Below are 15,924 nucleotides of genomic sequence, written 5' to 3' on the forward strand. Positions count from 1 at the left end.
CTATCTCTATCTCTATCTGTATCTGTAGCCGTATCTGTATCCGCATCTGTATCCGTGCATCTGGATAGTCGGATGTATCTGTAACTGGCCCGAGGGGTTGCGTTTTGTTTGTCCCGTTTTATGGCCCAACTGCACGCAGGGCCAGCTGTCGATCCCATTCTCGCTGGCCACCCAAAAACGCCCCCGGCTTACTGCATTTATGAGTTATTTGGCATTCGGTAGGGCCAATAACAAATGTACGATCCTCCGGTTCTCGTTGGCTGCACTTTGTGACGGGAGTGCGTAAAATTGTTTTGGGTTCTGCTAATTTATCTGCAGCATTTGCCTAATTTATGTTATTGCCGAGTTGTTTGACCGCCCCTAAATCATATTGACGAATGGACAGATACCACGAATCCTGCTGCGCCACCAACACACACACACACACACACACGGGAAACATCCTGGCCAGAAATCGTTGCTGCCGGCTTTAAAGCGTTGAAGGACAATTAAAAAAGGGCCGACTGGTTGGAAAAAAAAGAATGGAGCTGGGAATAAATAAAATTAACTACGAGTTGCGGTTACACATTCCAATTTGCTGTTGTTGCATTTTATGCGGCTGTGAAAGAGGCGGCTATGAAAATAAAGTGGCCGTCCTGTAAACCCGCAGCTGAAAACCCCCTTTTACCGGCGGTCCATTCACAGCAGAAAAAACACAAACAAAATCGAGAAAAAGGCAGCAGAATTCCAACAAATACAATGCGCAATTGCAAAAGCGTTAAAAAGAGCAACAATGTTGTGCCCACCAAGGAGGGGGTTAAGTGGGTGGCTGGGAGGTTGCAAGGTTGCAAGGTTGCCCGGCTGAGCTGTTCGACAGGGGGGGGGGATGGACCCAAGGGGCATAAAAGCGTGTGCGTGGCCATAGAGCGGGATAGGTGATGCTCTCGCTGTCTCTCTCCGTTCTGGTGTCTTTGTTGCCTCTCACAATAGTTTGCGTTTTAAACAAATGGAAAGCGTAGCCAAAAATAAAAGCCGAAACAATTTTATTGAAGATTGCGATTCGCAAACGCAGAGACACACTCACATTCGAAATTCGAATCGCTGCGGATACATGTTGCGAAAAAATGCATTTTTCAAAGCATTCAAAAGATTGGTGCATTTTGTTTGATTTAGCTTCAGATTCCTAAAAATCTTACAACGGAACGTGATATAAAGCTATTCAGTCCCAATATCATATTTAATGGAAAATATTTCTTATAAACATCCAGTTTCTTCTTAGTGCAAATGTTTTTCTGTTTGCAGAGAAATGAAATTTGTGTGCCTGCGCTTTTTCCAGTGTACCTACGCACATACAAAATTGCGAGGCAGCCGGGAAAGGTACGCAAAAATGTTGCCAATCGAAATTCCCTGGCTGGGAAATGCACTCCGCCTTTTTTCCAGCCGTGTGCCATCTCGCAGAATGCGAGGGGGCGTGGCAGCGGTAGTTCGGTCCTTTAGAGGAATAGGAAACACTACTCGCAGCGCCAGAAAATCGACGCGTGTGTTGTGTACACGAATTAAGTCCACTCACTTCAAAATGTTTCAAACATTTCGACGTAATAAAGTGCGTTCTGCCCGCTTTTCCGGCTTCAATTTTAGCCGTATTTTTTGATGGAGAGTGGATATAACTTTTTGCGCAGATCTGGAAAGTTGAGCTTGTTGTTGCCTTCGCTGACAGTGTTTCGCTTATTTTTCAGCAATTTTGCTGAGCGAGCAGCACTCCAAACATAAAGTTTTGCAGCATCCCCAAATTTTTGTGGCTTCGAAACACATACACACGTGCAACACGCTGGGCCAGCCAGTAAATTGCAGATTTTGTTCCTTAATTTGGCATAATAACTTTAGATTAAATAATCACAAACTGTTGGCAACTTGTTGGCTGTGTTTTTATTTACCTAAGCACAAACTTCACAATACTATAATGCTTTGCTTGTGAGCTTAGGCGCTAATTTGGCTATCACTTGGACTATAGTTTAAAAACAGGGAATTACAGGGAAATCTCTGTGAATGGTGCATGTTTCTGAACATCATTGTTGTGCAAAGGTTTGTTGTCTGCCCCGCAGGCTGAAACTTGTATTGGTAATTAAGCTCTGCTCATTGTTTCATGGTTTTTACACAAACACAAGCAATTCAGTGTAATTTCAGTGAAACTCTCGATTCTGCCGAACCTCAGCATACACGATCCAGAGTCACAAACTATTATTTGTGGACAGCGTTGCAGTTGCGCCCTTTAAAATGCAAATGCTGGCAGTTGGCGTGGAGCGAAGGGCGCGGCAATGGAGTGGGCGTGGGCGTGGCCAGGACCTGGCTAAGATCAACAAGCTGTGTCAGATAAGATCCGAGTGGTCATTAGAGTCCGGCAAACAACTGGCGAGCCTGCCGCTTGAGGCATGGAGAAAACAACAAACAAACAAAGCGAAAAAAGGAAAGCAAACCACTTGACCATAAAAAACTTCACACCTCGCATTGTACACTCTGAGTGGCGAGTGGGCGGGGACCTGAAGTGTCCAGGAATAAACACTTGAAAATGCTGGCAGGAAAGGGTCGCCACTCGCCGTTGTTGTTGCTGTTGTTTGCTGGACAAAGGCGCAGGACGAAGGGCAGGACTCGCAGGACTCGCTCTAATGGGGCGCAGTTGATGTGAGCAGGACACGCAGCCAGGGTGAAAGGTCAGCGGCCAATAACCATTTGAAGTTGGCATTTGGTCGTCAGGCAGCTGCGTTGCAATCAACTCCACTCCTAAAGCAGATCAATTATCGGTAATTAGGCGCGCGTTTTCAATTAGCCAACTGCATTGCGAGCGTTTTGCGGCTAATGAGAGGCACTCACACACACAGTCGCTTTTCCATTTGAAAAGTGTGAAATTGCCGGGGAACCTCTCGCCCAATTGGCATTGACATTTATAATTACGAACAGCAAGGCAGCGGCGCACAAGGACCAGCAGGACGAAAGGACGAAAGGACCAACCGAACAATGCCGCTGTCGGGCACTCAGACACACTCGATGGCAGCTACAGAGGCCACCCGCTACCAGCGACGGATGCATCAGCGGATACATCACCCATCCAATCGACGGCCCAAAAAGAGTCGAATTTTCTGCTTCGAATGAGCCGCATGGCCTGTTTGTGACAGGTCAGATGGCGCAGGACTCGCAGGACTCGCAGGACTCGCAGGAGGGCGGGCACCGAAAAAAACAGAAACAGCACCGCTGTCCAATGGGTTTGGCTAATTATGAACTCATTGTGAATGATAAAATCCATATGCGTTGAATGAAAAACGCAGCGACGGGCAGACACAACAATGCGATGTCTGCAGTGGAAAGGTTAAGTTAAATGGGGCTAAAGTCGCGCACTTTAACTTAATTATTAACTATGAAGTATTACCTGTAGTTGTGCATACAAATGCTATGCATTCTGTTGAAGAGTAAGTCAGTAAGCCAGTCGCACTTGAGTAGGTTTTAGGCACTGAGTTTAATGAGTTTGGGCTTCCAAGAAGTCGAACATCATCTGATGGGAAAATGATCAATTAAATTGTTTCCACGAGTTGGCCAGACGAACTCGAGTTCCACCTATTGCTGCCCACAATATTTTGGAAGATAGTAAGCTGCTAGCCGAAATGCGTCATCGGGGATGCAAAGTGCGGCATATCGAGTTCATTGATCCCCGACACGGAGTAATATTTCCGCCTTGGCTGCTCCTCCTGATGAAGTGCAGGCAAATGGTTGCCATATGGTGTGGAAGTGGAAGAGCCTGATAGCCTTGCTGTTGGCCAAGGTGTTGGTGTTGCCGCTCCTGAGGTTGTCATTGTTGTCCGCTTTTGACACGCCAACATGACCGCAAATGAGATTCTGTCTGCCTTTCTCTGTCTGTTTTTTGCCCCTCTCACTCGCACTCCAGCTGTCCCTTTCTGGTTTCTCCCTGCTCTGCATCTCACTTTTTGCCGTTTACGCCCACACGCACCCACACGCATTGAAGGACCTGGGCACAGGATAACCCTGACTGCTGTCCTTGTTGTGGTGCTCCTGTCAATGACTTTTCATAAGGTTCATTTTGCTGACAGTTCATATTACGGATTTCTTTTCCCACACACAGCACTGCCGAAGGTGCTGTGTTCCCCTGGAAATTGAATGTTTGGTGGGTAGTTTGGTGCTGAAGTGGCAGTTGGTGGCGGGGCGCCTCATCAATAACTCGCAATTAAGGAACCCTCATGCGGGGAGGTGTGAACGGGCGACTCCTGGGCCGATTAGAAAGCATTTCCAACCAGCAAACAAACAAGCAAACGAGTGCCAGCACTTCCTCTCACTTTCTATCTATCACTGGGCGCGGGGATACAAGATTTGTATCTTGAGCCGACTTTCCCTCAAACTTGTAGTTCGCAGCCACAATCCCCTTGGTGGTTCGGTGTAATTTAGATTTATGCGCCCCGCGGATGTCTTCACCCCTCTCGTGCACGGCGAGAAACGAGGGTGAGTTCTATGCTGCCAATGTGAAATAGCTAACAACTTTTAATAGCACTATATTTACGGATTAGTTGTAAAACCAGCTACAAATTCTGAACTGTATAATTGGTAGATATGGTAAATGTACTTTTGTGATAACTCTTATTATTGTTAAGGCGCAATTGTGATATTGAGATGCTATCCGCCCAGTGCAGCTTATCCGGGAATCTCGCATCGGAGTCCATCTATGGAGAGCCAGCCGCATTTCGCGTTGATTATGCTTGATTTATATGACAGGCCAGCCTCCGAGCAGAAGACCTTGCCATGGGGGCTGCGAGGGTTGCCCCGGGAGATGTGTTAATCCAGCGCAGCTAGGAGGGAGTCGTGGGTTTCCCATGTCTCTCGGCGACTTTTGACTTTGGTTCCCTTTTAATTGAGCGCCAAGGCACGGCTGTCCGGGGCACGCCCCCATAAATCAAGCGGCCAGTCGGCCTGCTGGCCTGTTGGCCTGTCGCCTGTGAGTTATTCACTCAGCCACAATGTCCAGCTGTCAATCATCGAAGCAGTTGGCTGCGTAAAAAAGGAAACGACAATTTAACGGCAGTCAAGTGCCGCCCATCAAGCATACCCTGGAAATAGAGAGGTCTCGGCCCGATTAGGGGCCACCCTTTTGGGGCAACTTCATTAGACCGGCAAACTCTGGCTGCCCCGGGGCCAAAACGGCAGCCACTTTTAATGAGACTCGAACAGATTCAGCCCAAGGAGTGTGCGTGGAAAGTGGGTGGCAATGGCAGGGGGGAGGGGAGGGGAGAGGCACGTGACATGACAGTTGGAGATTTTCTTTATTTCCTGCTTCAAGCTGCGAGCCTGCTGGTGATGATTTTTCGGCTTGTGAGACATAGGAAGTTGTTGAAATCTTGTGATGCATTAAAATTTGCAAGTTTTGACTTGTGTGTGTCTGCGTGTGCGTGTGTGTGTGTCCTGTGTCCTGTGACTGCGTGCGTGTGAGTGACAGTTGTGTGTCAGTGGCACGCTTTTCCAGCTTCTGGGACACACACACACTGGCACTTTATGCAAATGTCGCTTTTCTGCGTAGCTGCTTCGCTTTTTAATGAGCACACACACACAAAAGGTTGGCACACAACCGCATTAGTTGATTGTGTGTGTCCCTTATCCTTTTCCCTGCTGTGTGTGTGCCGAGTCCTGCGACTGTGAAGCAATTAAAACGAAATAAGCTAGGTTTTTTCACCCGGCAAACCGATTTCCACAAATGGCATAGCCACGCCGAAAAGAAAGATGATTAAATTGCTCCAAACTTAATTTCTAATTTAATTTAATAAATTAAATAGTTTGCAGGCCATAATTGGAAGAAGAGCTAGAAATGATAAATTTTTTTAATTTTTAAGGTTTGAAAATGGGTGACTAAAAGTGAGTTAAGGGAGCATTTCGGGCGGAAGCACATGCCAATTAGCCCTCGTGACCCACTGAAACTCCCACTCGGGCTCCTTGTGTTAAAAGCCCATTAGCCACTCAATCAGCTGGCATCAAGTATTGCTTTAAAAGCATTTGCAATGCTCCCTTGCCAGTTGCCTGCATTGCATTTGTTATGCCCTTGTTATCCTTGATCCTATTTGCGCTTTTCCTCTCTCTCCCTGCGCCGTTTTCTTGCGATTTTCTTTCTATTTTCCACTGTTTCTGCTTCTGCAGTGGCCATACAAAACGAATGCGTCATGTGCATAGGTGTGAAGGTTGCCGCGGGCGAGCAGCTGAAGCTGCAACAGCTACGTTGCTGCATAAAAGGCTAATGCCCCGGGAAAAGTGGAGGTCGAGCTGCCATCGAAGTGCCCTGGGTGGCATGGTGGCTTGGAGGTGCAACAGCTTGCCAGGTGCAACTGCATTAGCATGCGACAATCTGTTCCCATTTAACAGCAGCCCATATTTTTATGGCCAGCCGGAAGCGGCGTTCACTTTCAGAGTGCAAAAAAGTATATCAAAAGTTGGGAGTTTTATTGAAAAAACCTTTTTTTAAGAAGCTACTTAAAATTATTTTATTAACGTGCAAAGATCAGTTTTGGCAAAACAAGATTATGGGTAAAATTAATAAGAGTAATTCTAATAGGTTTAAATTTAATATATATAATTATCAACCATTTATTGTTTTACTTTTCCTTGGCAATTTGGAAAAACATGTTCGTATGTCTTTGGCAAATGTTGCCCTCATCATTGTTGCGCAACACTTAACGAAGGCAGCATGCTGCGAGAGAGCGGAAAGTGTAGTTGCTTAGAAACATTCTGCCGTGCTGTAGCAGCATGTTGCATGTGCCTAAGGGCAATTGAGTTAAAAAGGGAAATAAGTTAATTTCAGCATAGAAAGATTTAAAAGAACTTAAGTTCTATCAAATTATGCATAATCTCCTATAATTTACTTATTTGCGTGCTTGAACACCTAACAATTCATTTATTTTACATTCATTTCCGTGAGCTATTTATAAATCTTAAAAATGAAACTAGAATCCTTGCTTGGATCCTTACTAAAACATCTGCAGCGAGTCACACGCAGAATTAGAGCTAACCAATAATGGCTAAATACCTCAGCACCCACAGCTTGCGGCAGATCAAAGAAAATTGGGCAATTCGGGTGGCAAGACCAACAGGCGATAGTAAATGCTCAAAGCCCATTGATAATCCTTCGCCAGGACGACAACAAAAGCTGGGGCTAACTCAATTATGCGGTAAGTTATGGACACGATTGGGGCGCCGGCTGAGTGGAAAGTGGCCAGTGACCCCCGAGGAGGGATAAAGCCTTTTGGCCACTTTGCTGTCAAATTAGTGCCTAGTTCGGGCCGCATAATTGGCCAGCCGAAAGTTTTTACACGCCGCCGTAAAAGATTTATGGAAATTATGCATGTGTTTTTTGCTCATCCTGCTGGGCGGGGTGGCATTTATGAGAGGTGCCAATAAATCACATGGCGAGTGGCCCATTAATTGGCTGCAAGCGCGCCCGAAAGCCAAAACAACACACGACCAGTTGCCAAAGGTCACGTCCTGGCAACTGGCCGCATGTTGCACACGCGGTGTTGCGGTGCTGCTGCCGAGCGCGAGCAACATGCGGCACGAGAGAGCGCAGTGCGGCAGCCACTCGCAGCAGACTCGTGACCAGACCACCGGGTCCGAAGTTCGTCTCCGTCCGAAGTGAAAAAGCGTGAATGATATGCGGCATGTGTTGCTGCCCCGCAGCAGCGGCAGCAACAACATGAAGCAGCAGCAGCAGCAGCAGCAGCAGCAGCCGAGCAGCGGCAGCTGCGATTGTTGTTTAGTTCTTATCCGTGGCTCACAGCGTTTGGTTCGTCGTGCGGGTGCTGCTCCGTAAATGTATCTGTGCCATTCCTGGCGCTTGCCACTCTGCAGGGATTGCGATTCTCAAGATTCTCAAGATTCTAAAGATTCCCAAGATTCTCTGGTGTGTTTTGAATTTTTTTGGCCCCAGCCAACTTGCAATTTATGTGGTTAATTAGAGGAAAAGCAGGCGGCGGCGGACAATTTGTGCGTGACTCTCGACTGCCGTAAGTGCTGCGCATCCTTCACGTTTCGTGTGCCGCGCCCCCACCGCCCACCAGAAATAAACACCAGCAACAACAGAAAAAAAAGAATTAACACAACGTGCCGGATGAATAATAATACACTCAAGTTATCAAAACACTTGAGGAGAACTGGGAAAGGCGAAGTCCGAAAATCTGCAGTGCAAAAAAAGCGAAAGGGAATTGAAATTGAAATTGAAATTTAGGGCAAAAGCGGATTACGAGCAGCGATAACAGCCGAAAGCGAGAAATGAAAATGAAAATGAATCTCCAAGTGCGGGAAAACAAACAGCAAAACTGAGCAGTGAGTTGCGGAAAATTCGAAAAGTGCGTAGACCAGATAGAAAGACCCCACGTAAATCATTAAATCATATGGAAATGTGAACGCGTCACGCTGCCTCATTAACGATTTCCCATTTCCCAACCAACGCACTTCAGTTGCGTGCGGATCATCAATTAATTCCAGTCAGTTTTCGCACTTTAAGCGCCAAAAAAGCAGCAATACAAAGGAGTATCCGCACAAAAAGAGCGCACAAATTAATGACACAATAACGCACTGCGGTTTCATTTGTAGTGGTCAGTATCTCAGTATCTCAGCATCGCGTGTGTGTGTGTGTGTTTTCCAGAGTGGGCGCAAACGGACCACCCCCTCTGGCTTTGATTCCGATTCCCAACCGATCCGATGCGATGCGATCCGATCGGTCGCGTGGCATATAATTTATCACAATTGTCAGCGTCTGGCGGGGCAAAGTGAAAGTGCATCCGCAGATACAAGATAGAAGATACAAATTGTTTATGCAGACAGCTTTGCAAATACGGGTCAGTGCATTGGAACAATAGCTGCGAGCAGCAAAACTTTTGCTCTCTATCTGTTGGCCAAGCAAAAACCTAAATAAAACTCGCCAGTGGGAAGGCCTTGAAAGTTCCTCTGTCTTTTGGATTAGCTAGCCAGTGCAAACCAAAGAGCCGGGGTAAGTTGGTCCTTCTGATTTCAGCCACCAGTCCGTGCCTACAGCTCCGCCTTCAATGCGCCATGCCATTCCAGTCCAACCAGATCCCTGGCCAGCTAGCCAGGATCCACAAACAGTCGGGGTTTGCTTATGGACGGACTTGTTTGCCTTTCAAATTCGCATCCTTGCGTGGGCTGCTGTAGTGGTGGTCACTTGAGGGCTCGGATTTATGTCGTGGCTATTGTTGCCATGGAGGGGAAAACAAATTAGAACAAGAAAGTCATTAACGTGGCAGAATGCCGAACGTATTTAAAGCAAAGCAATTAAATGTTCGCTTTCAAGCTACTATAACCCAAATATTTCCTTGCGATTTGAAAAGCAACTTAGTTTATACGCAATACTTTCCGTCATTACGGCTTTACTTATTCTTAGCCAAATAAATATGTTTTGATGCATCCATTTCCTAAGCTTCTAAGCAAATCCCGCCTTGCTTACAAAAACAAATGAGGCTCCACCCACGGTTTCTGCATAAATCCATTACTAAAAACGAGAAATCTACTTGTTCCTCTCCTTCAGCGGCATATTTTGTCCTGGCTACGCAACCTTGGCAACAATCCAGCCAAATCCATGCATGAATTTCGCCGCCTTGCAGCCAACCCAACACTCCCATGTCGTGGATTCCCGGACTCCCGGCTACTGCCCCATATGGCACACATAAAAACCAAATCACAAAATCCACTGTGCAGCTACTTTCCACCCACAGCAAAACATAAGCTCTCATATAAACGCCACAGCCGCAGGATATTTGCAAAGCCAACGCCCTCCTCCAGGATCCCGATCCTGATCCTGAGTCAGTGGCGGCACGATATACGCCATATGCCGTCCAGAGTTCGCTCCATTAAAGCAAATAGAAATCCGGAGCATATACGCGTTTGGTGTGGGCAGCACAAAGTTCAAAATATGAACAAAGCGAAACAAAACAGGCGAACGGGAGCGTTGCAAAAATTGCGAACAGAAAGTTGGGGCAGCAGCCTGAAAAGGAATTAAATTTGGGTAAACGCATAGAAGGAATTCAATTTTTAACGCACTGCTGCAAGCGTCACAAGCGTCAGTGGCACATGCAACTTGTGCTATGTGCAAATAAAAGGGCAGTCGGGAAATGGGAAAAGCTTGCCAAACAATAAAACTTTCAATACATATTTTATTTGACTTTCTGCTGCAATTTTATGCATAATAAATCCTGCAGCAGAACAATTGCTGCAGACCTCGGGCGCTACGCAAAATGGATAAATATTATGGGCAAATACAATCAGGATGGCTAGCAAAGCAGAAAACATCCTGCGAGCGACTTGTGCATAATGAAGAGACTCCTGCATGCAGGATAAGCGACTGGCATCGCTGGCGGCGATAAACATTTTGAAAATTCCATTAAGCTCGGAATAAAATAAATCCAGCTCAATTTGAGCTGAATTCAGCAGCTGACGCTGCCGAGGAGCATCACGCATGGCGTTCGTGGCATTTGGGAAATAGATGAAAATGAATCCTGCCACATTTTCCAATTAACGAAATTTACAAAATGCCAACGCGCCACGGCTAAGCCGTGCAATTAAAAAGCTGGAGCACGTAGAGTGCAACGTGGGCGGAAAAGCCGAGTGGGGAAAGTTGGGGGAGTGGGGAGTGGGCTTTCCAGGTGCAGCGGAAAGTGCGCACGTAGTATGCAAATTATTGCAAATTATCGGCGTAAATTGCGTTTGGCTTTAATGAGTGGAGAGTGGAGCGTCTGGAGCTGGAAAGTTGCTCCAAGTTGAATTAGGCATCCGCATCTGGGTTTTCGCCACTGTTTGCCTTTCATTTCGCATCGAGTCCCCCTGCTGATTTATGTATCTTGCCCCGACCCTGCCTATTTACATTGTATCTATTGCCAAGAGCCGAGTCTGCTCGGATGGGCAGGCTTCGATTTTATTTGCGTGCTGTCACGTCGCGGCGAGTGTGGAAATCCCCTCCTCGGATATTTGTGATTCTAATGCCGCCAAAGTGCTCGCCCTGATTTGCATACCCATCGATATCGATGGCTCCAGCTCCAGCTCCAGACTTGCGTTTGACCTTACACGTCTCAATTGCAGATGGACCTGGAATGCCTTGGCCCGCCACCAAGCTCAAGTGCCTGGCTACTCCCACAATGCTAATTGCCCGTGCCCAGCTAATTGCCGGCAATTCTGGACAATGCGCCTTTGTCCGCGTCTGTGCCATAATTTATCAATTTGCTGGGCAGCCGCTGCAAACGAGGCAAATGAAGCGAGCCGGGAAAAACGAGCTTATCTCATGTCAAACACACTTAAGCCGAGGAAAAGCCCTCCCCGCTGTCTGCCGAGATGCTCGTGTAGGTGGCTTGTAAATTTTTATTGGCCCTTAATGCAATAGGAACTATGGAGCCAACATGAACATTACCAATTGAATTGGAAATGGGTATTAACATGGCCATCCAGTTACATGGGCAGCGACTTGGCATCGGCAAATCGAGTACACTGCACAAAGCTGGTGGCTGTTCGCAGTCAAATGATTGGCACTTTTATGTAAATCATTAACCGGACTTTAGGCAACAGCTTTGCAATATTAGACTTAAAATAATATTGATGTTTATCATATTAAAATAAATATAAATTGCTTGTAATTATGCTTTTGATAGCCTCTGATAACATGGTAATTCAAAGGAAGATCTGATAAAAATGCTCAAAAAATCTCCGTGTAAAGGAGAGCGAGCCAAAAGGACAATTGCCAGGATGCGGAATGCTGTTGACCAAATGCGATTTCTGCATTAAGCACGGCGAATCGCCTTTACCTTGCTTTTTTATAAGAGATTCCCCACCGCGATATCTGCAACGAGCTTCGATTAATGTCTGAGTCGCTTAATTGGCTTTCTGTGTTGCGATTTCAGCTGAATTGCTGCGGATGCTGCTGCTGCTGCTGCGGATGCTGCTGCTGCTGCTGCTGCTGCTGTTGTCGCGGCTCAAGGATGAAACAAAAAGCACACCGCAAGCATTTGCATTTAGATTGAAAACGCCCGGCGCTCGCGAGTTCGATTTGGGTTTGCTTTTTTCGACTGTCGCCCGCTTCGCTTTGACTGATGCAAGCTGAGGAAATCAAAATCTCGCTGGCCCGAAAACGAACACACACCCACACATGCAGGTAGACAATGGCAAAAAAAAAAAGCGGTGAAAGAGGAAAATTTTGGGAAAATGGAAATGGCAGCCATCTCATCGAATAGCACCGCTGAATGGGGATTTTTGTGGCAAATCTTAATTAAATGCATAATTCGCATTTATTATTCAAATGCTTTGATTTATGCAAAGCGTGTCGTCGCTGCTTTCATAAATATTAATTAGAATATTTTTACGTGCGCGAATATGGATGGGAATTTGCGTGCCATCGATTCGAAATTAAATAACTATTATGGTCAAGTGGCCACAATTGCAGAGTGGCAGTGAGCAGGTCTCGAAATTTCATCCTTTCCGCCGCACTTTGCGCTGCGTTTGTGCAGTTGGAAAGGAGCTTGTAGCCCTCTGAATAAATTAATGTCAAAAGTACTTTGGCTTTTGATTTTGATTGATGATTGTGCGCCTTCCATGAGCAGCAGGGCCTTAAAGCTCCGATCCACGAACGGCAAAGGCGGCCAACAAAGCCAAAGCCAACCACTTGGGCACTGAAGTGGCCGCCCATTCCATTGCTCTGCCAGGACGATGAGCCGCAGAGCCGGAGCGGCTCTGCGTGTGTGCATAGAAATTACGCATAAATAACCAGCCATGAGAACGCCCGACTTCCGCCCCAAAACCAGCGACCCCCCCCCCCGCTCCAGCCCCTGCTGCCCAGCTATCTCCTGCTGCTTTTGAAAGCGGCTGCATCATCATCTTTGTCATCCTGCTCGCTGCATCGTTGACAACGCCAATCCGCAGTCAATGACAGCCCGGGCTCTGCGCTCCTCATGTCCTCCTGACGTGGCTCGGATCTGGCCGGGTACACTGCGACTTTTTCCCGCTTTCTAAGTTGCTCTTATTCTTACTACATCCAGATCGGAACCTTGCGGATTCCATGGCAAGTATGGTTAGACTTGCAGATAGTCACAAGCTATCTCAATGATCATGTAGACTGCTCAAAATAATTAGCAAACTATCTTTCCGACTGCCTGCCGCAGCAGCGCCCCTAAAGTCAGCGTTTTTGTTTGCTGTGTAATCATGTGCCACACGCACGTGCGTGGTCGCATTATGATGCTGGAGATCGGGATGGAAATGGGTCTGGAGGAGCGCACTGGAGTTCGCTGGAATGCGGCTGGGGAATGTGGAGCTGACTAGCTGTGGGCGGTGGGTGGTGGGCGGTGGTTGGTGGTTGGTGGCGTTGGAGGTGCCTTTGTCCCGACCACAGACGCATCAATCAGCTGTGTGCCTTGCTGCTGCCTTCGATGATACAAAATCATGCGAAAGTTCGAGTTGCCATTGCCTTTGCCTTTGGCTTGCCTTTGTTTCTTCCTGCTGCTGCTTTTTTCTCGTCGTCTTGCTCGTTTTGTTTTTTTTTTTTAAGCTCGGCCTGGGCGTGGCCCTGTAATCAATTACGTGGCTTCATTAATCATGCAAATACCAACAGGAACGGTGCACAGAGCACAGAAACTGAAGCTGAAGCTGGAACTGAAACTGAAACTGAGACTGAAACAAGAGCAGTATTGCCATTATTGATTTTGTCAAGCGTGCGGCTGCTTATCAGCTAGCTGACGTCAAAGTCCCCAGAGTTCTGCTTAAAATTAATAAATTTTCCCAGAAGCCACAGCCACAAGACGACAGTCAGTCAGTTGGACAGATGGACAGTGGGACAGTGGGGCAGACAGACAATTTTCTTATCGGAGACAGCCATTGTTGTTGGTGTGTGTCGAGCACATTTGCATAATTTGCCCAGCCCAACGTTTTGACAGGACTCTATGTGCCATATTCAAGGTTAATTTGTTTCGGCAAACAAACTTTGACTGCGCCCCCAAGTATGCTAATATTTTTGCTCTGCCCTCCGCCTGGCATTCTGGATTTTCAATTTGCCTTCGACTGGCATTTTATTTGCAGAATTATTGAGGCTCTCATAATGAAGTTTCATGCCATATGCATACACGCCTTAAAGGCACTCAGCACACATGTTCAGCCGGATTGTGGCAGCAATCCTCCTCGCTGGGGAGTCGACAGTCCTGGAAACGGAGTCCTGGGAAATCTGGAATCTGGGCGGAAAGTGCGGGGGCTGCATTAAAAATGAAAGCCCTTGGAATTCGCTTGTTAAATAAAATTTTATGTAAATGATTGAATGAAAGCCGCTCGCGCGAACACTGAATGCCGTCGTTAAAATGCTTTTCAGGCCCTTTCGTTGTAATTGATTTTGCCTTCAATGGCGCTGCACGCGCATTTTGAAAAGGCGTTTAACGTGGAGCCTGGCAAAATCCGTATCCATTCCAAATACACATGTCGCCAGCACCTTATCCTCCTCCATTGCAGTGTCGCTGGCTTAAAAGCATTTAAGTCCTGCGGCTGTTTCCCGTTTCCTGTTGCGCATGCTTTGCATTTTGTTACCTCTCAGTTGGCTTCTACGTATTTTTCTTACCTTTTCGGCTGCCTCCTTTGTAAGCCCTTTTTATGCGCCTTAAAAATGCAAATTTACGTGGACATTTAGTAGCGGCGGGGGGGAAAGGAGCGCTAGTTAAGTGGCCACCGCTAATTATGTGCAGCCCGCCAAGTGCTCGCCTTCTCGGCCTTCTCGGCCTTCTCGGCCTTCTGAGCCTTCTTATCTGCCCGGCCAACTTAGCCGTGCACCCAGTTGAGCTCCAGTTGAGTGTCGGGTTTTACGACCCGGTAATCTCCATCTCCAGGCCCTAAACTCCCAATGATGTGAGCGGCGTCAAGTCGCTGGAGCGACAGTTGTCATAAATATGCACATACATAATGCATACCATCTAGCACATAATAAGCAGATAGTGCACGGCAAAAAATCAGTGCCTCACGAAGTACAAAGCCCAAACAAATAAATAAAGCGCCTAAAGTCAATGCGGCAAGTTCCAATTAAGTGAGATACACAGGCATTCTATTTATTTACCTTTTGGCAGCTTAAATTATTTGATTGTGCTCAAGTTTGCTGTAAAATGTGCCACTTTTGAAGTTATTTGCCGAGACTTCCTGAAAACAGGGTCAGCAATCAAACGAATTCCTGGAAAATAAAGCCCAGGCATTCGGCAACACACAGTATAATTTTTTTGCTCTGCACGAGTAAGTACTTCTGCCGAATTTGTGCCCGCAGCATGTAGATGCCACTGCCGGCTAATGCGATTTTTTTGAATTGACAGCTACGTGACAGTGCTTACGACTTTAATGACAAGAACAACATGAGCGACAGGCGGACGGAGGGACGGACGGACGGAGGGCTCTTCATCGATGACAAGTGGCCATATTTTATGGGTGACGAAGTGGGGTTGGAGTGGCATCCCATTTCCCACAGAGATCAGCGCAGGCCGGGCTCAGACGGCTAATGCGATGTGGGAGCCGGAACATCGGAACATGTGTGCCTCAGCTGCATTGTATCTCGCAGATTCGGCGGCGCACAATCAGCATTGACATTTGACATTTCGAAACGGGCTTTGGCTTTGGCGGATGCAAGTGCAGCTTCCACAGCTTCCACAGCTTCCCCAGCTTCCCAGAAGCCCCGAGATGATAAATTGAAAACTCATAAATTATGTCAAATTATGTTGGGGCAGCGCCACCCGCTTGCCGGGTTATCTTATTTTATTCTACGCTGATGACGTTGTCTGCGGTGGACAGTCGGTGTCAACTTCAAGCTCGTTGCTCATTTTGTCAGTTGAGTGGAAACAGTCTTGACATTTATTAACATTTTCCCCCAACTGGCCGACAATTAAATATGACCATTTT

At 46.9% G+C, this 15,924-nt stretch overlaps 3 protein-coding genes across 5 annotated transcripts in view; 2 read left to right on the plus strand and 1 right to left on the minus strand.

Annotated features, from left to right (window-relative positions):
- The first annotated feature begins 4,393 nt into the window (after window positions 1–4,393).
- On the plus strand, window positions 4,394–15,527 carry LOC113563730. The gene is made up of 3 exons (XM_026975829.1): window positions 4,394–4,482; window positions 6,163–6,430; window positions 15,345–15,527. Exons 1-3 carry the CDS (start codon window positions 4,433–4,435, stop codon window positions 15,525–15,527), a joined length of 501 nt encoding a protein of 166 aa, XP_026831630.1. The 5' UTR covers window positions 4,394–4,432.
- Window positions 4,668–5,031, minus strand: LOC26526058. Its single transcript, XM_015153875.1, has one exon. The coding sequence runs from the start codon at window positions 4,925–4,927 to the stop codon at window positions 4,742–4,744; it is 186 nt and encodes a 61-aa protein (XP_015009361.1). The 5' UTR covers window positions 4,928–5,031; the 3' UTR covers window positions 4,668–4,741.
- Window positions 7,577–15,924, plus strand: part of LOC6554590 (nephrin) — a 73,270-nt gene continuing 64,922 nt past the window's right edge. For all 3 annotated transcript variants that reach the window (XM_001981510.3, XM_026981409.1, XM_026981410.1), the window contains exon 1: window positions 7,577–8,609. The gene's annotated coding sequence lies outside the window, so the exon portion shown is untranslated. The remainder of the gene's footprint in view (window positions 8,610–15,924) is intronic.

The sequence above is a fragment of the Drosophila erecta genome, unplaced genomic scaffold, assembly GCF_003286155.1.
Source record: "Drosophila erecta strain 14021-0224.00,06,07 unplaced genomic scaffold, DereRS2 tig00000000-arrow-pilon, whole genome shotgun sequence".
Lineage (NCBI taxonomy): Eukaryota > Metazoa > Arthropoda > Insecta > Diptera > Drosophilidae > Drosophila > Drosophila erecta.